The sequence below is a fragment of the Fundulus heteroclitus genome, chromosome 4 (assembly GCF_011125445.2).
Source record: "Fundulus heteroclitus isolate FHET01 chromosome 4, MU-UCD_Fhet_4.1, whole genome shotgun sequence".
In the NCBI taxonomy this organism is placed as follows: Eukaryota; Metazoa; Chordata; class Actinopteri; order Cyprinodontiformes; family Fundulidae; genus Fundulus; species Fundulus heteroclitus.
In genome coordinates, this window is record NC_046364.1 from 19,225,075 (window position 1) to 19,251,724 (window position 26,650).

Consider the following 26,650-nt stretch of genomic DNA (forward strand, 5'->3'; position numbering starts at 1 on the left):
TAAGATAGCATCTCCTTTATACCACCCACCATGTTTGAACATGCAAGAATAATACATCTAACAAAGTCAAATATTTATTTTATACCCCATCCCTGTAACCCTACATATCACCCATATGAAAAATAGCCACTAATTACATTGTTCATATTGATTATGGTTCTGATTCTCATATGGACCAGCTGACTCAAAGCGGTACATTCCTGTTTCCTTTGTTTTTCTAGAGTTGTTGTATTGTCTTTAAAATTTCTGTCTCAAACAACCTTAAATGTGAAATGATGTCCAAACTATATTCACCAAAATGCAATTGAAATTTTACACACACACAAATTATATAAATAAAAAATACTATATTTTAGGAAACCAAGCTTCTTGCAATGTCTAGAATCGCTATGCACAACAACAGCACCACTGTGGTATTTATGTGCATTGTGCTTTACTATTATATCTTGTACTCTTTTCTAATATTTTAACTCAGTAAGCTCAAAACTGACGGTCCTGAACCCTTATGAGAAGGTTTCTTTGACCTCAGCCTAGTTTTTTTTTTTTTTTTGAAAGAAATACAAATAGATTTCAGTCATCAGTTACCATCTGCCCCTTTGGACATGATGGTTTAAAAGAGATAAAGAAACCAATGAGTGGTTGTAACTTTTTAGCTATTTTTAACCATGTGAGCAAGTACCAGTTGATAGTTTAATAAAACGATCACAAATCAAAGTCATCCCATCTAAAATGAGTTATTGGAAGGACACGACCACACATTTAAATGGCACTACCACGTGCATTATCAATCTTAGGAACAAAATGCTTCAAGACACACAATCAGTTGCTGCATGACAAGCCACGAAGGAAATAGTAAACTATATTTATTGACATGTTTAAATTCAGCTATTTACAAGACCTGCTTCCTGGCCAACAGACACATTTTACATCAGTACAGTTCAGAGACAATTTTTTTTCACACACAAGTATTCAAACACAAGAGGTTGTCAAAGATTATGCTCGGCTGTGCACGACTGAGTACTGAATGCTGCATGCTGTCTGGAGTGTTTAAGTCAAATTACTTTGATATATCTGCATCAGGAGTCTTATGAAGGAGATATCAACCAACAAAATGTAAGTATGGATTTATACAGGATCATTTATTCAACATAAATCACATACAGACACATCACTACTAAAGCTCAAATCACCAGGAGACCAGAATATGAACGAGAAAGAGGATAGGAAAAGAAACAAGAAGACATTACAATTCACATCGGGCTGCTATAAGTATTTGTCCACTAGATGGCGACATACAAAAAAGAAAGTTAAAATTTTCATGTCAAAATACTCATGTGGGGGAAAAATGCAAAACAAAATCTGTGTAAGTGCCACAGAAATGTTTTTGATTAATTTAGTTATTTTCAAATTTGAAAAGGGGAGGAGCCTCAATAGCTAATTCGCTAAACTCTGGCCTCCTACACAAGTTTCACTCTTTCCCAGCCTCAAATTTCCAGATGTCCCTGTCCTTGTTTAAAGTATACATTTATCCAGAGACTGGAAAGAAGGAGGATGGGCTGCTGACGGGCAGAATGGTGGATGACTGATTAACATAGGGTTGGATGCATTGGGGAAACATATTTTTCCATGCCTAGTTTTCTTTTGTGTTCATACTTATACTGGCCTGGGGAATAGTTAAATCCAATTCCACTTTTCGGATATTTCTGCATGCTTTATGAGACATGTAAAGTAATTTCTAAAGTAATTTAGGTTGCTCATTGCAACAAGAATGTGCTGGAGATGGAAAACGCTTAGGAAGAGAATTTATTTTATACAGAAATAAAAAAAGGAAAGCTATTCATATTTTTTGGTACAATGAGGACTAGGACGTGAGTCTTAAATTGTGGTTTTACCTTTTTTATGAACTTAATTGTGTGACTTTATTGTTGCCATCTTTATTGTTGACAACTTTAAACACATCCGGTGATTCTTTCATGGCAGGGCCTTAAAGGTGCACACCCTCAAACTTCATTCTGCTGGGCAAGGTCATCTGAAACGCTGTTGAACTCAGTGGCCCGGGTGCTCATGCCCAGGTACTGCTTCAGGAACTCGCTGAAGCGTTTTTGGTTGTTCCACTTGCGGGCCGACTTTCGAATGCCGATGAACCCCCCATACCTCTTCTGGTACGACCTTCCGGGAGACATCAACCTTCTGTAGCCATGTCTTCCTTTCTGGAAGCCGCCGAACCTCTTGGAGACGCTCAGCTCTGGATCATCCTGCCCTGCTGCTGCCGCGCCAGCATCCTCTCCCTCTTGCTCTGCTTCCTCTTCCTCGTACTCGTTGGCGAGTGACAGGGCATCCTGGGAACCGTAGAGCGTGCTCAGCTGGCCGTTATTGCTAACCAGGCCCCTGTCGTTAAGGTCGAGCGCCCGGGTCACATGGTTGAATCTCTGTAACGCGATGGGCAGTAACAGGTCCCCGTCCATTTGCTCCTCCTCCTCTGGAAGTCGAACATCAGCTTCTTCTTGTGATCTTTTTCTCACGGTGGCATCGAGGGAAGAAGAAGAAGAAGGCAGTGCTTTACGGCAGATGTCCCAGGAGAAAGAAGGAGAGACGATTCTTTTGCACTCAACGAGACACACCTGGCAGAGACAGAGACAAGGGACAATTCTCTTTTTTTAATGAACCAAGTCTAGAGGAGTTTGTCATATTAATCACAGAAGCCTCTCAGCATCACATTTCCCCTGATTTTATAGTCACACCCGCAAAACCAAACAAAAATAAAATGTCAAAAAGATAGGTTTTATGTCATAGGCCATCACAAAACAACACTAAATATGGAGATCCTTTTGTGAAGTGGGAGAAAACGGAAACATGGTTTTCAAAATCCTTTACAAATGAATATCTGAAAAGTGTGGATAAGTTAAAATCATTTATATGCCAAATGAATTAATTAATTTCTCTAAGTTGGCACACAGACACTTAGCCCCCGCCTCCTTCGCAGCAGCTCACCTGAACAACCATGGCTGAGATTAAAAAACAGCGAGTTGCTACTGAACGTCTGAAACTCCTCTATCATGGCAAGTATGTCTGGAGAAGAGCCCATGCAACCCTTTGTGGTCAAAAAGGACATAGTGCAAGAACACTTTTGGGAAGTTTTAGGCTTTTGAGGCAGATGAGCAGGGAAGAAAATTCAATACAAAACGACCAGAAACACAGAAGTTGAACAGAGCTCCTGCTGAATATATTTGTATGAACTACATCCTTTTTTCCTCCAGCAAAAGCCTCATGAAATTAATATATCATAAATAAATTAGCAAATTTTCTTTCGCTGCACCACTATCTCCTGTGTTGTTGTTTTTGTCTGACTCCTTCGTTTACATCAGGTTTGCATGACATTTGTGCCCGCACATCTAATCAGCCAAGGATGGGACTTTGACGTCTAGGATGAATTAGTCTGATTGGATCAAGAACACCAGAAGAGGGGATTGTCGTCAGGGAGCAGAGAGCTGTACCCTGATGACAATCTTTAAGTAACCAATTATAGAGTGGCATGAAGTCACGTGGAAGCCAAAAGGTAACACAGACACATACACACTCATTAGTCCAGCATCCCACTGTGTTGAAACATCAAAGGAGGCTTAAATAAATCTTCAGAGTATCTTCTACATGTTTGCTGCGTCCCCTTTGTGGCTTGTGGCTAACTGCAAAGTAGGACTTCTTATGGCTCCCCCATAATAGCTTAGATTACATGATAATTATCTATCTCCAATTAACTCAACTTAAGTTTTGCAAAGATTCTTTTATTTGTTTATTTGATCTCTAAAAAGATCAAATGAAATGGCAAAACCATAATGCAAATGCATCCTTAAAAGCCGCTATTATTATGAAATCCAAGGTGCTTAAATGTAAAGTTTTCAGCGACTGTAGAGCCAGTCATCCTCCTCAGTGGGTTCCCTGTAAATACCACCGTGTCGGGATTTAAATGTCCTGCGGTGTGCCGCCTACAAAGACGTCTGAGATGCAGACATGTCTTTAGCCAGACAGAAACAACCAGCGGGCGCGGGGAGAAGAAACACGCGTCTGTCCCCAGGAATCAATTAGCCTCAACAAATTAAAACTCAAATGCCAAAAGGGTGATTCGTTGAGTCAGGCTAGGAGGCCGTGAGGATGCAGAATAAATACGAGACGCTGGGGTGAGGAGTATTGTGTTGTCTCATCGGCAGATGAAAAGAGATATTAGACTTTGCATGACTTCATTTATATGAGTGGTGTTCAGTAAAATGTTTGCTATGTACCAACGTGATGTTGAGAGATTTCTCTGAGACTTTGAACAGAGCTTTCAGTATGACACTCACACTGCCACCGTGTGTGTGTGTGTGTGTATGTGTGTGTGTGTGTGTGTGTGTGTGTGTGTGTGTGTGTGCGTCTCACCACAGTGTTGAAACTGAGCTGTTTGGGCAGAATTTTGCTGCAGGACAGGCAGTCTGTCTGGCAGTCACTGCGTCCTGGATCGCACAGACAGAGGAGCAGCAGAGCCACTATGGTCCTCATGGTTCCGCCGTCTGCTGCTCAACACAAGACAGAACGAATACACGAGGTCAGAGTCATCATTGATCACATGCTGCTTGTTTTACACATTCCCCAACAGTGACGTATAATTTAGCTGTAGTAGGCTCTGTTTTATTTTGTGGTGAAAGTTGCTAAGGAGATGAAGCCAGGTGCAAAAACTGCCTTGCCGTTGCCAAGAGGATGTTTGACTCTACCGGTCTTTGAAAAGTATCATAAAGCGACACATTTCCTCTCATTGTGGTGGTGAAGAATGCTGAGTATTCGTATTCACCAGTATATCAGCATCAGCGCTGATGTCAAGCCTTCTACTTGTTGAATAAGTAGACAGCAGCCCTAACGGCATCCTGCAAAGAAGACTTATCTTTAGACAACGCAGTTCCTAGCACCTGGGAAAAGCATTCAAACTTCTTGAAATTATTCCACCTGTCCCCCTTGTTTGTTTTTTTTTTGTTTTGTTTTTTTGCTTGTTACTCCTACAAACTTTTGTGTAGTTTAAAATTATTCGTTACAAACAAATGAAGGTTGTGCGTCAGCGGATCCAAGTGACTTTTTCTGCAAATAAAAGCGTGAAAAGTAGCCCCCCCCCCCCCCCTAAACAAAATGCATTGCAACCATTTGCTTTCAGAAATAATCTAATTTGTAAATAGTTGACAGCCTCAGGATAACTCTGCAGCAGCTGCTGCTCGGATGGGAGAATCTGTCAACTACCAGCTTTGCCCAAATTTAGTGGTTACAAGAAAGCGAATATTCAAAGTATGGCATGTTAAAAAAGTCTTGATTTCAGTTGCTACAAGCCATATAGGGCAGTGGTCCCCAACCCTGGTCCTCGGAGCCCACGGTGCTGCATATTTTAAGTATTTCCCTGCTGCCCTACACTTCCCGTAAATTAATGGCTGATTAACAGGCTTCTGCAGCACTTGGTGGTGGTGGAAAACAAGCAAAACGTTGTGTTGTTATAATGACAGCAACACTGCACATCACGGTGAATGCACTATCCACACAATGAAACATGGTGGTAGTACCATCGTGCTGTGGGGGTCCTTGTCATGAGCAGGAACAGAGAAGCTGGTCAGAGTTGATGTGGGGATGGAGGCTGCCAAATACAGGCCATTCCTGGAAGAAACCCTGTTGGAGGCTGCGCCGGACTCTAATGGGCTTGACACACGGGGAGCGACCAAAGACAGTGACTAATGGTTTTCATCGCCACTGCAGTGAAGACCCAACACACGCGATGCAACAGCGATTTGAAACTGCATAGCAGTTGGATCTGTTGGATCGCTTGTTTCCATGAAATTTTATTGGGTATCAAACTGGAGGGGTTTTGATATTTTTAAAGCAGCCTTTGACCGATAAGGACGAAGAGTCAGAAGATACTTTCTGGAATTGACTGAAACCTTGCTTTTATGTCTACTCTACAAAAGAAAAATACAACCGGGTTCATCCTATATTACAGACAAGGAAACAGCATAGGGGGTATCATCATTTTAAGGGCGCACCTCACAGCTGAACCAGATAAATGGCTGTAGTGCCAAGCAAGAGCAACAAAAGTTTAACATTGTTCAGCTTTCTTGTGTCACACGCACAAACACATTTCGTTGGTCGCTGGGCAGGACGAGGGCAAATGATTGTCGCCTCATCGCACAAGTTCCAGAGGAAATTAATGGAGAAGGAGCGACGTTGCTCCCCATGTGTCGAGTCCATAAGAATGATCAGGTCAAAATGCAGCTCTAACTCCGCTTGACAATCTGTGGCAAGACTTGAAAATTACTGTTAACAGAAGGTCTCTGTCCAAAATGATGAGCTTGGACAAAATTGTGAGTCTCAAGAGTCTCTAAAGCTTGTCGAGACATGAACCTCAAAGGAATTGTAGCTGTTTTGCAGCAAAAAGGTTCTTCATGGAAGTGGACAGGTTTCATATATATTTTAAAAACATTTTAGAGCATTATGAGTGTAACTAGGACACAGGTGGAGTAGGATGAGTCATGAAGTAGTCAAAATAGACAAGTAGTGATCAGAGGAAACTGCATTAATGATAACACCACTGCCTTTTTCACTTAGGTTTTTACACCATTTCCCAATCTGCCTTCAGCCTCTCCTGGAGACCTTTTAAATTACTTTTGCCATGAGGGTAATGAATAATCAAGGCAGAAGTTTGCTATGTAAGACAAAACTCATCTTGGAGAGAAGCAGCAGAAGTTAGAAAATTAGAGAAACACAAGACAGGTGGAGAAACTCAGGTTCATTCTGGCATTTATGATGAAAGGTAAGGTAAAAAGTACAAGGTATCATCAATAAAAATAATACAAATGTTTAGACATTATTTACTATTGTTGACAGGCTCAGTAAACTCTCACCATTGGTCCTTCTTGACCTCTTATCCACAAAATACAGCAATGACTTTGCAGATTTTTGTCAAAGACAAAATTCAGACTGTAAGCCCAGCAGCAGGTTGTTCCACCACTGGAAAATTGTTTGTGCCTCCCGAAACTCAAGAGCATTTGGGCATCTAGATTTTCAATCAACAGAATTATGTATTTCTAATTGAAACAGTTAAAGGCATTAAATTCTGAACTTGCTACCTTGATACCTTTTTGTTGTTTTTGTTGTTTTTTTGTTGTTGTTTTTTGCCCAGAGACGTCCTTAACTGTGTTGCTCCTGAAATACTGCAGGTAGTAATTACTTCTCTTGTTTTCAGCAGGTCCTTAAAACTGCAGGGATCAAACCTCTTAAAGAAGCCTAATCTGAATGTCTCAGTAAGAAATAGTTACAACTCAATCACTAACCCAACATTCTTTGGCAAAAATCATTGAAAATGTGTTCTGTTTTGAAACAAAAAACTCTCTTTAATAATTTGTATTCAGGTTTTTATGACACCATAGTAATTAGACTGTACTGATAACGGTTTTGAATTCTATTTTTAACACTTATGCGTTAAAAACTTTTTTTGTGGTTTCACTGGATCTTAGTATTATGCGTGCGACACAATTTATCATAACATCCACATTTTTGGATTTTGGAAAGGAATAAACAAAGTAAACAAAGATTCCACATGGGATACCTCAAGGCTCAATTCTTGGTCCCATTTATTCAACATTTACAGGTACATCTAAAAAAAAATCAGTCTATCATAAAAAAGTTCAGTATTTTTTGTCACTCATTTTAGAAAGTTAAGTTCACATTAGTTCAAGCCCTAATTTCTAATTTCTTGTACTTTGGATGATTATGGCTTTCAGATAATGAAAACCTAAAATCCAGTATCTCAGAAAATTAGAAAATGACTTTAGATGTCAAGATATGAGGTTTGCAGAGCTGAGATGATGCAGAGCTTTAGTGTGAAGATGAACGATTTATTGATGAAACAGAAATTTACAAACGCAGGGAAGCACGGGAGCCAGGAACCACAGAAGTAAAAGAGAATCCAGCCATTAGGAAACAGAAACTAGGAACATAAATACTCAACAGGATGAGGAAACAACAGGATGGAAATCTAGAGAGTAACGAGAAATGCAATATCAAACAACTGTGGGGAAAGAAAGCTGGGGAACAGAGGAAGACACAAACATAACCAGAGGATTGAGATAAAAGATCAATAAAAATGACATTTTAAACTAAAACCTCAGGCTTCTGAAGATTATGTTCATATGTATTTGGCCCATACTTGGTTGGACTGCTGCATCAATGCACCATGGCATGGAGGTGGTCTGCCTGTGGTTCTGCTCAGATGTTCAGAAGGCCAAGGTTGCTTTGATAGCTGCCTTCGGGTCGTCTGAGTTGTTGAGTCTGGTGTCTCTCATCTTCCTCTTGACCACACTCCACCGATTCTCTGTAAGGTTCAGACCAGGCAAGCTTGCTTGCCAATCAAGCACAGTGACATAAAACAGTCCCTGTAATAAGTGTGCACAAAATGTCTATGAGCACAAGGGTCACATTTTTACTCAACTCAGGGCAAAACTCAGAGAAAGGATTCTGTTTGGTACCGGAAATGCAAGGTTGGAAATCAAAGGAGACCTAGACCCCACTAGGTTATAGACCACTGGGCAAGCAAACAACCCAGGTGTCATTGTGGACTCAGACTTGAACGTTAACCAGATAAAGTCAAACGATAAAATCAGCTTTCTGGTCGGCATTGCCAGATAAATGGTTTCTGATCAAAAACATCAGACAGAAAAAGTTTTTTTTAATAAGTTTGATTACTGTATCAATAAAAAAAAAATCATTCACCCAGCTGTAGCTCATTCCAGAGTCAACAGCAGCAACACACTGCAATAAATCTGTTTTAATAGCTACATCTAATTACACAACCATGTAACTATACAGCCATTAATTAGCAAACTATTTTAATTAGCAAAGTATTGAGAGACAGTACAAAGTACGCCTAACGATGAAAAACTTCACATTCCAATTGAGTTCCTAAAACAATATTGCTGTTATTCTTAATCGCTTTATTTCCCTGAAGAAAAATGCATTCAATTCTTTTTCAATTTCTCTTTGGAGGACGGAAAGAGACACAGACGATGCATCTACGCTGAAGAAGAACTTAGACTGAGTGATGGATGAGCAGAGCACTCAGAAATACCGAGGAAAGAAGAAAAAGCTTGACCCTATTCTTGTAGGAGCAGCCCCGTCTGGCGGGTCTGACGTCAGAAACACAAGCAGAGTTTTCGTCTCATTAAACAAACTCGTTAACTCCTTTAATTGATGCCTCAATTAATGCCTCTGGCACCAAACTGAGTCAATGTTTCTTACTGACAAACACACTCAACCCACACCCACAAATCTTGCATAACACCCACACACACGGCATACATGTGCTAAGCATAAAAATTAACATATCAACATGTGAATTTCTGTCCCCAACGTACAGGACACATACTGCAAGTGAGCGTCCAAGTGAAGGTGCGCAATCCGTAAAATAGTTTGGCTGAAAGGAAATTTCTCTTGAGTCCAATATGTCTACAACGTCTGGGAAGTTTAGAATCAACAAAGACTCATTAAAAAAATGATAAAAAATTAATTAAACTTTATTCTTCATCCTGGCTCTCTCCTACAGAAGTGACTCTGCTCAGTTAATTAGTGTTCATGTGAAAGGAGCAAAGCTCCGGCTTGAACCGTGCTGCAGTCTGATAACAACAAGGTGTTTGACAGTAAAGGACAAAAGAAAGGTTGAGCCGATAGGAGGAGAAATGAAGAGGCGGGAGATAATTGACACATGGCATCGGATGCAGGCAAACAGCCTGGGGGGGTGTTCTTCGGGGGACAACACATGTCCTCCTGCGTCCTCCCGGCATTGAGCTGACACTCAAGAAGCGAGGAACCTGTCAAAACTGAGAGTCCCGTCTTTGCTTTTATAGTTTCATAAAACTGTCTTGATTACTTATATGCTGTTGTTTTTGTGTTTAAATAGACACAGAATACCTATGAGGTCAAACAACGACAGGTTCGATTTGATAGATCAAGACAGAGTACAGTATATCCGTAAAATGGAAAGAAAATGGTGCACGGTTTTCAAAGCCACCCTTTGCTGCAGTTACCACCGCAAAAGAGAATTCTTTGTAGATTTGTCTTTACAAAACAGCTCAAGCTCAGTCAGATTTGAGGAAAAAAAATATGAAAACTGTGACATGCTTTCCTGCTAAGAAACCTTTGGGGCAATAACAGTTGCAAGTCTTTTGGACTCATGTCTGGATCAGATTTGCTCATCTACAGATTCACCTGTTTGCCTGAGCTCATATATTTAGGAAAGTCTGTGTAAATAGCACATTTTAAGTCTTGCCACAAATTCTCAGTTGTGTTGACATCTGGACGTTGACTGGCCCATTTGATCACATGAATATATTTTGATTCATGTTAAGGATCGTCTGCAGTCTCCAGCAGGTTTTCTTTCAGGTCTGCTTTATATTAGGTTCCATCTATCTCTCCATCATCACCAATCGGCTCCTCTGCCGCTGAAGAAGAACATCCCCACAACGTGATGCTGCGACCACCACATCTCACTGTGGGATGTGTTCAGGGGGATGTCTACTCTTAGATTTCCAGCACAAATACAGTTTTGATGTTATAACTAATCCTTGTCATGGTAATAGATTATCGCACCTGAGCTTTGGGTCATAAATCTTCCAGAGTTGGTATTAAAACCATTCAAAAGCCAACCATACTTCAACCTTTTGCAAAACTTGACCTATCTGCTTACACTCAGGTGGGTTCTGTTTACTACTTAGGTGACTCCCAAAGCCTTATTGGAGCTATAAAAAGGGGATAAACAGAAATGCACAGAATACTTTTTAGATTCCCTTCCACTTCACAAGGATGCTTTCATTTGTGTTGGTCCATCACATAAAATCCAAACAAAGTATCAGCTATGTAGCAGCCTATATCAGAAACACTGAAACTAGGGTGGGGCGGGAAATCAATTTTATCACATAATTTGAATTTGCAATTTATGAAAATTAAATTTCTTGAAAATGTATTTATTTTGCCAAAGCACCCCTTGTAATGTAGCTCACCACTGCCAGGGTGTGAATGGGGGAATGCCTGACTGTAGTGTGAAGTGCTGTACAAGTCATTTATGTTTAGGAAAATATATTGTGGAAATACTCTAGAGGAGATTTTTTACCTCAAGTCACTTCAATATATTAATTTCTTTTAATAAATTTGAAGTTACACAAGTGAAGCCTTTTCTTAGATGTATAATCAAACTAGCTGATTCTGTAAAACCGCTAGCAGCAAACATTTTATTTTTTGTTATCTTGTTTTATAAGCATATTTCCCAGCTTGTACTGAGTTGCGCTCTGAACTGAGGTCGACTGTCATTGATGATTGAAATTTTTTTTACATCTGTAGTTTGTTTTTACAGAATGAATACGGAGGGAAAAAAACAAACGATTAATCGGATTTGGTATAATAAAATTGGAGATTTTATTTTTAAGCCACATCGCCCAGCCCTAACTGAAACTGAATGTTAAAAAATATAAAGGTAAGTCTATTTCTTTGTCCAGAGCATTTTCTCTTTTTTACAACCTATACAATACAGAACAAACTTTAAATAAAATCCAACATTATACTATAAGTTACAAGATGTAGATGTTTGACCCTTTGACATTGGCATGTCCTACGGGGAAACAAGGCTGGATGAAACAGTCCTTCCATAAGAGCTGAACACCACGGCCCCCCTCAAACTGAGAAGGAATGACCAAGAAACTCCTTTCTTTCCATACATGATAACTCATCACTGTCTTGGTGATTCAAAGCAATGCTGGTTGTGGAAAGGAGATGTCATATGCTTCTTATTCATACTGCCATGGTTGATTTTAAAACCAGTACGTATTACCCAATAAAAAGACTGAACACGGCACTGATGTTGTCGTGTTTTAGTTCCTTCCTTTCCTACTGTCGGAGAAGCCCTCTCCTGTTAGGAGAAAGTCTACAGAACGGATCAACAACTGAGGTCTATCAGGTTCTCTCTCGAGAGCCCTTGAAGCTCAATTATTTTCCTTTCAATTTGCAAATTAACCACTCAATAAACAAGGCAATTAGGTCCTTGCTGTGAGGCCTGCACTGACTCACTGCCGGTGCTGGCCTTACAAAGTAATGAACGATGTTTCAGGTGAAAAAGTCCAGCCGCTCCACATTTTCTCTCTTTTACAACCACAAACCTCTCTGTATTTTACCCTGATTGTATGTGGCTGACAAACAAAAAGTAGCGCATAATTGGGAAGTGGAAGGAAAATTACTGTATGCCGTGTTGTGCGTTACATTTTCCTTTCATTAATGGAAGGCAAAAATGTGCTGTGCATGTTGATTTAGTCCCCTTTACTCTGATACTTCGGAATAAAATCCAGAACAACCAAGAGAATTCAAAAGACAATTAAATAGGAAGTAATGGCCGCCTGGGTGTAATTCAGCCCAACTGTTGTGAGGGTCTCAGAGGTATGTTAGAGAACATTAGTGAACAACCAGCATCATGAAGGTCAAGGAACACAGCCGATAGGTTGAGCAGATGTTTAAATTGACAATGGAATGATGTACCAAGCTTTCAACCATTCACAGAGCTCTGTTCGATCCATCACACAAAAACAGAGTACGGACAGCAGCAACCCTGCCAAGACGTGGTCATCCACAAAGCAGGGAGAACAATAATCTGAGAAGAAGCCAAGAGGCCCGAGGTGGAGGGGCAGCAGAGATCCACGGCTCACTTTAGTAATCTGTTTACAGGGTAGTTATTATGAGATCTGGTCTGCTGGATAAAAGCCATAGGAAATCCTAGTTCCTGCTTGCCTCTAACCAAGCAGGAAAACTTGACAAACACAGATAGCATAGATGTATAGATGCAAAATAATAAATGTGGCAGAGCTCAAACACATGCATCGCTATGAGCTTACCATCTGCTCTGTGAAACATGGCGGTGGCAGCATGATGCTGTGGGAATGTTTTCCTTTATCAGGAGAGCTGAGTTTACAGAAAGATGGATTCAGCCACAGGTAAAACACTTTAAAACAGAGTGAAGGTTGACCTTCTCCAGGACAAAGGGTGTTTCCACAAGGAGGAGTGAAGATAAATGAACTTCACAATATCTTATTTAATTTAAAACGGAAAGTCCTGTTTCAGTTCTCTTTCACGAGCTAATAATGCGCTGGTTCATCACATAACATAATAAAAAAAGCATCACATTTTGAGGCACTTTCAAAGTGCATAAATAATTCAGCAAAATGACTGTACTGACGTCCATGTTTTCAAATACACACTTTTATTTTGGGACATGAAACACAGAAGACACCTTGGCCCTATTCAAGTTGCTGAAGCAGCTAAAAAAGTAGCTCCTGTCAACCCTGAATAAGTAGTTAATGTTCAAGAAATGCTGAACCTTTTTCCTCCTCCGTTCCCATTCATTTCACCCATCCAGACACAACACACTCACATACAGTAGCCTCGCAAATTCTCCAGCGGTCTCACACTGATTTATCAACCGTTTCCACCATTTTTTCCCTCCCATTATTGCCAATTTCACATCAAGAGTGGGGAACATAAAATAAATTACTCCCAGCCCAGAGTGCGACTTAAAGCCGGATTATTCATGCCCGGCTGAGCAGAGAAACAGTGGGAATGTGTTTTTATTTTTTTTTCTACAGCAGGACTGCATGACTTATATAATAACCACAACATTTAACGCCATCACACCTGAACGGCCTCTCTGCTCGGCTGAAGCTTAACCTGATTTTTGTCCATGTGGCCAAACCACAAGTCTCTAACAGATTCACAGTGATTATATTGAGTTTACAGGTTTGTAATGGCAAAATCCACAGAGATGGTGACAGATGGATACACTTTTAAATCTAGGAAAGTAGACTAAAAGACAGCAGATATGTTTCCAATCTGCGAATTAACTGACTTTAACATGAACTAGCTTGTCGCCTGTAAAGTAGAAAAAACAAAAACATGGCGACGAGGGAAGAATATCAGCTAGTGAATATTTAGAGGACTCCTGAAGTTTGTATTGTCTGTTGATGAGCAACTCTGACAGGTCTTGTGCCGGCAGCCATCTGTTCGAGAAGTCAGTTTGAGTGACAGCTTCTCTCAGGGCCCCCTCTAAATACATGCTGCTCGTTGTTGCAAAATCAACGTCTACCTGGTAAAATCACATACAGCTCGCTCAACACATTTCTTGATCAGAGATCTGTTCTGCTATAAAAAGGGGAGGTCTACGTGAAGCTTTTCTACTGTAATCTAAGTCTCTTAGTGCAGATTCAGAATCTCTCTCCATCCGTATCTTTGGCCCACAAACTTCAGACAACACAACCAACAAACATGACCTGAATGGGCCTCTTATCCGTGGATACCAGTGAGTCCTAACCTAATCTGTAAAGCTGCATAAAAGTAGCCTGAAAAGCTAAATGCTCAATGATACAACTGTCCATCAAAGTCAGAAGGTTCTACAGTTCTTCATTGGCATGAAAATAAATGTTGGTTTCCGAATCATCAGTTTTTTAACCATTCTTTCATGCAGGGCTAGCTGATCATGAAACAAACTACTTCTGGTTAACATAATTTCTTGGACCTTTAGCTTAGTTTTGTGTTCAGAGTTATTCTTATGGTACATGTTTGTTATTTAGCTATATATTTTTTTCTTTTCTTAAGTGCTCATTGTGTTTAGTTTTGTCCTGATTTGAGATTGTTCCCTGTTTTTCTGTCATATCAGCCTTCCATCAGCCCATGCTCCTCCGCAGCTACAACAATGATACTTGTAACTGTGCTGAAAACCTGAGTTCTTTTAAATAAAAGATTAAAAACACATTTGCTTAGGACTGCCTTCGACTCTCCTACTTTGTATGTTTATGTTTTACTGAAACATCATTAGTTCAACTTTGTCGTCCAACTGATTTTAATATTTGCTTTTAATTTCTATTTTCCCATGTTCTATTTTGTTTCTACATTTTATTCCTACTTGCTTTTATTCATTTTTTTCTGGGGGGTTTTCTCCTGTATTTTAATCATGTAAAGCACTTTGCATTGACTCTGTACTGAAATGAGCTACACAAATAAATTTGCCTTGCCTTGCCTTGCCTTGCCTTGCCTTGTACTCCTTCCAGTTTGTGTTACGACACTGAGCCGTAAACAGGGCGAGCTGGGTGGCAGAGAAACCACAGATCCTTACTAGATTCTCCTGTTGTTAGCGGCATCCTCTTGTGCTCCTCTGTGGATTTGTCTTCTACTCACGTTTTTATGTGTTTTGATTTTGGGATCTGTTCTTCTCATTTAACTACACATGATTATCAACAGTGAGCTTAAATTTAGTGATATTTTGTTTCCAATTCAACATTGTCAGCAATGTACATGGATGTCTCAATTTTAAATGCATACACCTCCAATACTATTTGAAATATTGTATATTAGCAAACCACATCCGGACCACACACCTTTCCTAGCCGTTAACACGCTTCCGGCATAATTTGGGTGATACCTGACCCCTTTTTTGGCTGAAATGGTCAGAGCTCACTTGAAGTGTTTATTTTCTGCAAGGACTTGGCATTTAAGCACAGTTCATAAATTATCAACAGACAAAAAGTCAAGGCTATTTGAGAAGCTTAACATTAGCCTGCTTTTTGTCCATACTGGCTTTAGCATCTGATTAGAATAGCTATCCATTAATTATAGTCAAGTAATTTTGAATCTATTACATAGAAACAAGGCCAGTAAAGAGCATTTTAACCAATTTTAGGGAAACAAATATTATTTCTTGATCTTTATTTTAGCATTTCTGTCTTGTTTCAGCTGCGTACGTGTGTCTGCAGAGCAGAGTTGGTTTTAAGCCATTAAAACAGAACTTTCAGTGTTTTTCCCAAGATGTTTCCTTCCTATCGATAAAAGACTGTGTGCGACGTGACCGCTGAAGCCATTATAGGCAGACACGCTAAAGTAAATCAATTCACCTTCTCAATCCATCTAATCCACTCAGGTCGATTGAAGTTTAAGTTGAAGCGAACACATACTTACAGCAGACCCACACAATCATTTCACTCTGTCAAATGATTGCACGGGCTTGCAATTTTGCTAAAAACAATTACTGGTGAAAGTATTACCTTCCTTTACCAGGAAGACTTTTCTTTATTGAGAAAATGGATCAAAAGGACAAGTTGGATTTCTGTACAAGGGTATGTTCCTACAACAAAAGTCAAGCAAAACAATTGTATGCATATCATGCTACGAATGAAAGTGGAGAAGTATGTATGACTTTGACGAACATCAAACACAGACTGATGTCACATGAAACCCTGAAATGTTTGTAACAATGACACGGAAGATTATCTGTTATGTGTTCCTGAGGCACATTTTGGCTACTATCGACTTAACTTTCAGGCTAGGCATATACTCCAAAGATATCATTAAATTAAATAGAGTTGAGTGGAACACTCTGTGACCTGAAGGGGAGCAGGGTGTGAGGTACTTTCTTTACATTTAAACAGACAAAACAAGTTGCTCTCAGATGCACCTCAGAAAAGGGGGAAAATTGGGAATGTGGGGTAAATTAATGAGGAATGCTGACCAAAGCATTGCAGATCCACAGCTGAATGGTTTCCATGTGAAAAGTAAGAACTAAAAAGCATGATATGTCCCCCTTTAAAGGAGCTTGGCGTTAGTTCCTGGATATTTGCAGAAGTCTGCCCCCTCTGGTGACAATTGTAAATGACCCCAGTGTTGTGCATGTGCATGGGAGAAGAGGAATATCATCTGCCGCTGCTATTTCACAGGTCTTTTGTTTAGCGGCGTGAAGTATTCTGAGGTAAGAAAGCTATAAATCTTGAAGTTAGCCCATGTCCTACTGCTAATGCATTGATTACAGCAGAGACTCAACAAAGTAGCCAGGTGCTCGTGACACCCACGTGATTCGGCCTGAATCAGTCCCTCATCACTCTCTAATATTACACACCGGGCAACAGTAATAGAATGTATGGGAAATAAATAAATAATATTTTAATTCAAAACTTGCACTATGCACCTTTAAATGTTGGTGTGACTTATGCAGATATCTTCAACGAGTTGTGGTGGATACTAATGGCAATGAGCAGGAAGGATCTTTTGTAGTGACTCATTTCATGAAGAACTGTTCTTTGCACAATCATCTCCAGACGTTCTAGAGGAGTCCCCAGAACAGCGCCGGGCTTCTTCATAAGCTTGTTGAAGTTTTTTTGAGAAATAAGTATAAAAAAGTTTGAGCTCAAAGTTCAGAGGCACAGAGTTTAGAGGCGCAACCCAAAAGTCTCCGGAACAGGGTAGAGTATTTGGCAGCTGAACCAGAGGTTCCCCCGGCCAACAAAAAGAGTATCAGGTGAATGGCCAGGACAGCACTTTAGATGGAAACCCAGTCCACTGTTCACAGGGTTACGTGGTGGAATGTGATCCCAGACCATCCGAGGGGAATGTGGAACATTTTACAGAGAGGGGTTGACCAACCTCAGTCTACTTGGAGTATTTAACAACCGGAGCATAGAGAGACTGGCTGACTTGAGGAACTCAGTGACAGGTACTTGGCAAAGTGGGCTGAACATAAACCCCTCTGGGATTGCAGGAGCTTGAAGAGGTGGGTGGTTATTATCCTAAAGTGGCACAGGAGAGGATGATGATGACAGTTTCGAAGTCAAAGTCTGTAAAATCTCTAGAATTTCTAGAGAAAATGTATCTTGAAGAAAAAAAGGCGTTAGATAAAAACCAAGTGTGGTAATGCTAACCTTGGATATTACGAATTATCGATTTGAACAAGCAGGCAGAAATCCCACTGTCATCATTAATTTTAATATGTTCAACTCTAAATTAACAATTGTAATACTTATAGTATCAACAGTAAGTATCCCACATACAGTGCCAGGCAAAATCATTCATCCAAATGTTTTTGTTCCAAATGTCATTCACAAACAATGTTTAATGTTTTTGATTGGGATTTTTATGGGACAGACAGACACAAAGACAACCATGAAGTTAAAGAAAAAGTATACATGGACACAAAGAGTAGCGTATTTAGTTCCAATTAGTCAATACTTCTTAAAACCACTTTCGCTGCATTTACAGCTGCAAGTTTTTTAATGTTTCTCTCTACCAGGTTCACACATGTAGAAACTGAAAAGTACAGTATGACCATTTTCTTAGTTTCAATAAATAACAAATTGAACTTGATCAGTTGGATTAGGAGCCTTTCAATTTAAAGGAGGACTTTGACAGGACCATTTAAACAGAGAATGTCCTTTGAATATAATATAGCTCCTCCATGGTTAAGAATTGTGCTTTTGGCTGATTCTCTGATTAATAATCTTTTTGACAGACCTTTCATTTTAGATTGTCGACCATGGCTTCATAGGTTTGCTGCTATCCATACTCGTTGTAGTTTCAGATGATGGATGGAACAGTCCTTAATGAAGTTCTAGGTTTTGGATATTTTTTTATCTCCATACCCTGCTTTAAACATCTCTAAAACCTTCTCCCTGACCTGTCTACCGTGCTTCTTTGTCTTCATGACACAGTCTGTTGACCAATGTTCTCTAATAAGCCTCTGAGGCATTAACAGAACAGGGTTATGTCACGTTTGGTTTTAGTTGGAAGAAATGCAGGCAGATCCAGAAGCATAGCGATTACATGAAGAGTTTTAATGATAAAAAGACAAGACTTACAAAACTGGCACAATGGGAAAAGAACGATTGAACAGGAATGAGAGTATAAGACAAAAATCCAGCAAGGAACAATGAAAACCCAGAAGTTTATGTACTGAAGCAGGGTGAAAAATGCTAAAAACACAGGTGAGCTAATCAGCGCTCTTGGAAGCTGTGGCAGAATGAGAGCAGAGCAACTGAGGGAGGGAGACTAATTGACAAAAAGGGAGCTGAAAACTCAAAGGGAACTACAAACCAAAAGGAAAAGCTTGAAACTAACATAAAAGAATAAATTAAAATGCATAGAACACAAGACATAGGCAAGAAACTAAACACAATGCCAAGACCCTAATAACAACAGTAACAAACACAGAGAAATTAACTGAATACAGCAGCAGACCTAAATGGCAATAAACAATAAAGAAATTATCAGAAAGGAAACACTAAAGAAAAACAAAACAAAACCCCATGTGGATTATAATTGGATGTTGGAGTAATCCCAGTATCTAAAAATTAGAAGAACACAGTCCAGTCTCCCTTCTTCCTTGCTTTTCAAAAATAGTTAAGAAATTATTTAACAGTTGGATTCATATAAATAGTAAGTTCCAGTCAGTATAGATGTAGAAAAACCCAATCACTATTTATGCATTAATGGTATTAGTAGAAAAAAAGGCAATGCTTGTAAAAATGGTGAACGTTATGGGACAATTTATATTTATTTGAAGAAGGCATTTGATGCTTCTTCAAATGAATTTCAAAGTCCAAAGCACTCCTATATAAATCCAGGGATGCTGGTGAAGATTCTCAGTCATCCAGGTCATGGTCATTCCAAAAAAAGGTAAAAAACAAAGCAACTGGACTTGTTTTCCGTAGTTGAAGACGTTTCGCTTCCTCTCCCGGAAGCTTTCTCAATTCAAAAAGTCTGGAGTAATGATGAGTAACAAGCTTTATACCATTCCAAACAAAGGCCTGTAATGGCTTAGATAACATGCAAATTCAACCGAAACAGGACCACCCCTTAGTAATGGGCGGTCGTTAAAACCATTAAGCCAGCGGAATGGACCGAAACTGGTCCACTCCTCTGTAACGAGGAGTCGTTAGAGTTGTTATTGGCTTGGCTTAAAGGAACAATGTTTTAATCACCTGAATGAGGGTGAGAGTTAAGTTGACGATTGGCTGGAATTAATCCTATAGCTGTGTTGTAAGTTTTTGAGAGTTGGAACCTAAGGCCTCCTCCTCTGTTTAAGGTTGGTCTTTCTCTCTTGACGTAGATGGCTTCCTTCACACCCCTTTCAAACCATCTGTCTTCTTTGTCCAAAATGTGAACATTTTGGTCCTCAAAAGAGTGGACAAAGGACACTCTTTTGAGGACCAAACCGAGGGGGCAAACTTCTGCAAAAATCCTAGAATTTACACTATAATCCTTTAAAGTTATTTTTTAACATTTCAGTTGTACATGTAGGAATGTAAATTCGCTTGGTTTTTGTGTTTTCAGTTATTTTGATAAGTGCTTGTGATTGATGGGTGTGTATGTTAGGCATATTCATGGAAGCAAATCACTTCTGGCTAAGCCGACTCAGTCATGGCTTGATTCATAGGCTAATGCCAGATGATGATAGTTGGGTTTATTGTAAAATGGCTTAATAGGTTTTTTCCCCTTTTTTTAAAAATAAAGTAAACTTTTATCTTTCAGCTTACATTTATGCACAACCTTCAGTTGAAATCTCAACAAAGTTTGTTGTCAAAATGTTACATAATCTCATTTGAAAGAACGACTATACTTTTTTAAGAGGCTATATTTAAAACAGATAGACACAATCGTATATGCCTACATTTCACCAAACACTTCTTCTGCTTTGGTCTCCAGATTATCAAGATTTGCAGGGAACGAATAAAGGAGCCTGGAGAAAGGTGGGCCTGTGTGTTTCAGCTTAAACAACTGCGTCTGCCAAGGATTGGTTGATTGTTAGTGTTGAAACACAGGGGGAAAAGAAGAGTGCAAAGAGGGGGCATCAAACACACCTAAATAAAGGAGCTGTGTTGGTCTGTGAAGCACAAATGAATGTAGGCGGACCCCGCTGCGTTAGGAACATTGTATCCATGGATTAACTCCACACGTTCAAAGCCAATTTCGCAGCCCTGGCAGCGCTGTGTGCACCATCTCTATGGGGTGTGTCCCGTGATTTTCTACTTTTTGCCCTCTCTTCATTCTCCCCATAAAGCCTTTGAGTATAAATGGTTAGAGGGGGTCAAGGAAGTATATTCATAAAGCTAATGGGGTGTGGCCTGGAGTCAACAAAGATACTGAAGAGAGGAGAAGGATTAAGATAGATTTTTAGAGGCATATGATACATGAGGCATGGTGATGAAACAAAGCTGCTTAGCTTAAGTGTTTGTAAAAATAGAGGATTTGGACACGGCATGATGGAAAGCAGTTGGATATGAATGTCCTAATCTGTCTATAAATAAATCTAATTAGTTAAACAATTGCTTGAGAATGTGAAAAGCAGCGTCTTTTTGTCCCTTTTAATGGGTTGAAATGATTGAACTTCTTTGGAAATATGCGGCAGAACACAGAGTGTCTTTGTTTCTCTCAAGGTGAAGTGAAAATTGAAGCCCTGGGCTAAAAACGGAAGCCATGATTTAATTATTTGCATCTCAAAGATTGCTATTGACAGATGCAGGATGGGAAGACTCACATCTGGTTAATGACTTCCACACGTACTAGCCCAAGGGAAAACGAAACATCAAGAGTTACATCATAACTATGGTCAGCTGGCACGGTCTGCTACCTGCACCTGTGTGGAATTCACACGGGGAAGAATCAGCATGGTGAAGACCAAGGGACGCAGCAGACAGGCTCAGGGATGAAGTTCTTGGGGAAGTGTCAACAGGTTCATGTCATAAAACTTTATCCGAGGCTATATGAACATCTAACTGAGTTTAGGTTTAAGTGCGGGAAATGCGGAGCTCTTTTTGTGGGGCAGAAAAGTTTCATATTGGGGAAGTTTTGCATTTATTTAGAATGCGACCCCTTTGTCGACTGAATGCAGTTGCAACAAAGCTTTTAACCAGCTTTTATTCGTGGTGCTAATGTCCGCACATTGTATGTAGTACTGAGATGTGTCATCTGGTGGTGGTGGGTCATGGTGAATGATAATAGTGGGTGATGCCCACAGCAAAACTTTAAAAAAGACTTATGCTCTGAGAAACTACTACTTTTTCTGCGACGGTGGTGGTAAGAAATCTTTTCACAGTCCTATAATTTCTGCCCAGACACAATGGTCTTGAAGCATAGTAAAAGTATAACATAAGACTACTCAATTCTAAAATTAATTAATTCCTCCCCCTGCGCATTGGAGAGACTCCTTCACTGCCTACTTTAATAAAACTTGTCTTAAAGCCTTTTTTTTTCTCCTTTGGCTTTTAAACGGCAGCGAGACTTAGTCTTTGACCTTGTTTGTTTTAATTTGTTTTATTTCATTTAATCTTTTATTGCTCCTATGCCATATTTACATATTCTTGTTGTTTTAATTTCTGTTTATACTTTACAGCCATGTTCAGCACTTTGTTTCAGCTGTGGTTGTTTAACCAAACTTCATTTATAAGGCGTTTTAAGCCTTATAAATTAAGTTGGGATGGTTTGGTTAAGGTGTATCAGTTAAAAGCTGTGGGGGAAGCCTAGTAAGATAAGATAAACCTTTATTGACTCAGAATGGGGGAAATCCGGGCGTGACAGTTTGTAAAAACGCATTGTGTTACAGACTGGATCAGCCTTGCATAATTATTGATAATATAGGATATCCAGAAAAAAATGCAATGCAGTACCCGGTGAGTACCCACGCGTGCACAGGGAGAGCATTCAACCTCCATGCAGAAAGACCCCCAGGTTGGGATCTGAACCCACCACCTTCTAGCTTAAAGGCAACATGGCACCAACTGCTGCACCATGCAGCCTGCGCATCTCATTTCCATCCATCTGATTTCATCTCTGTCAGCCCGGCCCTTAAACGGTTCAGCCTCATTAAGTACACGGGGCTCTGCAGAAAACAATGAGCCAGATGCGACCAGATCATACGTGATCAATCGAATCTCTCCTTGAACCTTTGTCCGCGCCTTGGACGGGGGCACTGCGTCAAATGGGTGAGCAAAAACGCTCATGTATACTTTAGCATTACAACATTTCATGTCTAATTCTGCTCTTTTAAACACCTTTAATCAAGACTAAAGTGCACAAAATCATGCTGCCTGGTATCGTTTTTGGAACCCTAAGGTGAGTTTTATTTACCTAATAAGCAGTTTGGCTGAAAATCGTCTTTTAAAAACACAGCAACCTTCAGGCATATCCGGAAATGGCCGCTTGACATGACTAAGACAGAATCGTACCCTCGTAAGCAGCCATGATCTCACCAAAACAACCTTTCATTACTCTGCTACTTGAGCCACAGTGTAAAAGCAAACAGGACCTTTTCTGTGAAAACTGCACTTCCATTCATGGAACCCAGTAGAGCGCGGCGCTAAATCAGACCTTAATGACTATGACTAATCAGAAGCGGCAATCTCTGACCTTTCTGTCCTTCTTTACAAAATACCAGTGCACTTCACCTACTACCAGCACACTTTTACTATAAACCATTGCTGCCTCTCCCCAAACCAGATCCAGTAACACTTAACAAAGGGCATACTGGAGCTCGTGGTCTGTATTTGCTCTATTAGAGCCAACACTCTGATTTTATCAGACTAACTTTGCAATATGAGGCACCATTTTTAGCTCCCTGTCGGCCACTGAGGTTCACAGTACAAAAAGGACAAACTACATAAAGCTTGAGCTGTTTTTGACAAATGAAAAAATCCACAAAATCTTAATCTTCAGTCGGTTGAACTGTACAGGAAAATGGACAGGGGAAAAAAACAGTTTCTGTACATGTGAAAAACTGTATGTCTCTTATGTTTTTGAAGGAGTTAAAGTTAATAACATCCTCACATCAGTGGCTCAGAGTTCAATCAAATTTGCTGCAAGAGAAGTACAACAAAACCATGTTGAAAACAATCCAAGCAGTATAGTAGGGCTGGTTGCCTTGCAGTGCACGTGGCAAATTTTCTTTTCAAGGAGAGGAAAATTGGATATTCGTCTTGTTGCACCACTGATTCTGCTGTGTTAAAATCACTATAAACCACATCTGCTGGTCAGTCAAGTGACAATTATAAAGAGACCAAGATGACAAGAGAGGGAAGACGAAAAAGAGGACGGGGGAGCCAGGTATAACACAAGTGCAGTAATCTTTACGCTCTCACCACATGCTTGCCCAGGAGGAGAGATTGCTGCAAAGTGAATGATTCGTGCAGCCGCTTCAGCAAGACAGTTTTTAACCAAATGGCTTTCTTAACTTAATTTGCTTTGTTTTTGTAACCAAGACTTCATGTATTTATGTACCTGCATGTGAATTGGAATTGTTGCCTTATTGTTGCGAAACAGGTGGTGCAATTTGCAGACATTGATACCTTAAGGGTGAGATAAAAGCTCAGATAAAAACAACAAAATTATATAACAGAAGACAGAGATTAGTGATTGTGGCTACTTTACTCACGTAACGGTATTCAACATCTATTTTTTTGCTGGGTCCGTGTTTAGTGGTGTTTAAAACCCCAATTTTATGCTCACACTATACCCACATTTATGTCTCTCCGCACCATTTTGTACTTTGAAACAAACTAGTTTGTATGCATATATTTCACCATTGCATGTCTGTTTGTTTTTTATTTCCTTTTGTGAAGTATATTCTTGATTTATTAGAAATAGTCATAAATGAGAAACAGATCTATCATGTGAAATAATTTAATAAACCTTTTTTTAGCATTTGGAAAACTTTGTATTACACACAATTTCTATTTATTTCTCTTCTATTTCTTTTTTGGGCCAGCTGCCTCTCAGGATTAGAACCCCCTGATGGAACCAAAATGAATCTCCTCCTGGTAGATATTTCATTTCAGTAAACGGCAAATTGAGAACAGAAATTTACTTTAACTCATCAGTGGTCAGGGCTGGTAAAAAAAAAAAAAAAACATGATCAGCATCAACAAACCCGAAGCAGCTGGCAATGAAAACTACAGCAGCGCCTATTTTAGTCATCATGTTATCGAGGCACCTTCCAGTAAATGCACCATGCCTGGAAACCTTTGAAAAACACGAACAATCATTTTTGCTGCCTTTTTAAAGACCAAACAGTGAGATCCAGTCCATCATCAAAGAAGGGTAATTACAGGCTGTCAACTGAAGGACTCTTAACTTGTGAGACTAAACTAGAATAAGTTTGGGGTATTTGATGAATGTTGAGAGAAACCGGCGTTAAAAGGTCCCACTTCTGCAAAAACGGCCCAGTAAGAGTGGATGATCGACATCACTGTTTCATTTAATATAATTCTCATTTATGAATAAGAGTTTTTAAAGATTTTTTTTGTTATCAAAGGTCATAGGTCACACCACTTCTCCTCCTCCTCCTGAAGAACACCCCTCCTCGTCCCCCAGGGTCCACTTACCTGTGCAGGGTGTGAGATTGTGGCCGCCTGTGGGGGAGGGGGGGGGGTTCCTTGCAGATTCCTCAGCTTATGATTCCTTGCCTCAGTCTCAGCGTGGTTTCTCTGGCTACGTGGAGGATGGAGGCAGCTGCTCTTATATAGACCCACCCCTTCAACCTCCTCCTCTTCTTCTCCCTCTTTCCCTCCGTTCTGAACTCTCTTTCATTAGGGAGAGAGGACCGAGATGCAGGCAGGAAGGGTGGAGGTAAAGATGGGTGGAGGGGGGGGGGGTTGCAATGAGTGAAGGAGGTGGGAGGGAGAATGAGGGAGCGTGCAAAGAGGAGTGAAAGTCAGGATGATGACAACATGTTGAAGGAGTGAGGGTGTAGGGAAAAGAAAGCAATGATAATAGTGCGACAGCATGGGCGGGCATCCGAATGAGCATGGAAGAAGGGTTTAAAAATAGTGCCTCTTTAAGTTTTTCTTGATAAATCCATGACGAAAGACAACATTGACTTTCATTCCGACAAGAAATCAGCTTTTCATTGCAAATGTCCCACAATACTGTAATAAAAGTTGTAATTTTAATGACAACAACATAAATTATTCTCATTACCACAGTGAAGATCCAGGGCTGTGAAAAAGTAATCGCCCTATGACAGACTTCCTCTGAGGTTTTATTTTATTCTTACATTTGGTTACACATGTTTCAGATCATCGAACAAATTTTAACATCAGACAAAAATACCCTCAGTGAATACAAAATACAGATGATTTAATTTATTACAGGGAGAACAGACCTGGTCCTCTGTGAAAAGGAATTGCGTCCATCCGTGGTGAAAAGAGCTGCCACCAAGTGCTTTTGTTAACTGGCCATGAGTGGTTCTGACACGGCAGAGGGATGACGCCATGGGCCACTCTTCTTTGCTAAACAGTGTTACTTTAGGCTCACAGGAGGGTTTTCAAGCACAAATGGCTTGTTTAAGGTCACACCATAATCAGATTTATTTATCAAGATGATAGTCTGATATTCTCAAAAATGATGTCTGGTAAAGAGCAGAATTCAATGTTCCATCAATTACAGCAACTTGTCCAAGTTCTGGAGTGCCAAAGCAGCCCCCGATTATCACACTACCACCCTCATGAAGATCTGAGGATCTTTTCCTGAATGCGATGTATGCTATTGTCTGAATTTTGATGTGGTCTGCATACAGCTGTCTTCTCCCTAGATGTTGCTCTACACCTAAATAAGGGGGAGGAGCAAAGGAACAGCTCAAAAGGCTAAGTTGTTGACAACCCATGTGTGGTGGAGTCATGGTTTTCCGATGTGTAGCTTGGGACTCTTACTTTGCTTCTTCTTTGTGTTCCCCGAACCAGCATTCACAAGCATGATCACTATTGGAAATCGGACTCCTCTAGCCATAGGCATCTTCCTTGATCAGCAAATAAAC

General features: G+C 40.0%; 1 protein-coding gene across 1 annotated transcript; it reads right to left on the reverse strand.

Moving 5' to 3' along the window:
* Positions 1-819: 819 nt before the first annotated feature.
* Positions 820-25,408, reverse strand: pnoca (prepronociceptin a). The gene is made up of 3 exons (XM_012873978.3): positions 25,221-25,408; positions 4,414-4,547; positions 820-2,621 (listed from the first exon to the last, which is right to left on the reverse strand). Exons 2-3 carry the CDS (start codon positions 4,531-4,533, stop codon positions 2,001-2,003), a joined length of 741 nt encoding a protein of 246 aa, XP_012729432.2. The 5' UTR covers positions 4,534-4,547; positions 25,221-25,408; the 3' UTR covers positions 820-2,000.
* Between the last annotated feature and the right edge of the window lie 1,242 nt (positions 25,409-26,650).

What these genes read in the sequence shown, in the direction of transcription:
- pnoca (XM_012873978.3), bottom strand. Translation starts at nt 4,533, where the DNA reads ATGAGGACCATAGTGGCTCTGCTGCTCCTCTGTCTGTGCGATCCAGGA. An exon ending in AGCTCAGTTTCAACACTGTG is followed by an intron (nt 2,622 to 4,413) that starts GTGAGACGCACA and finishes TGTCTCTGCCAG; the next exon opens with GTGTGTCTCGTTGAGTGCAA.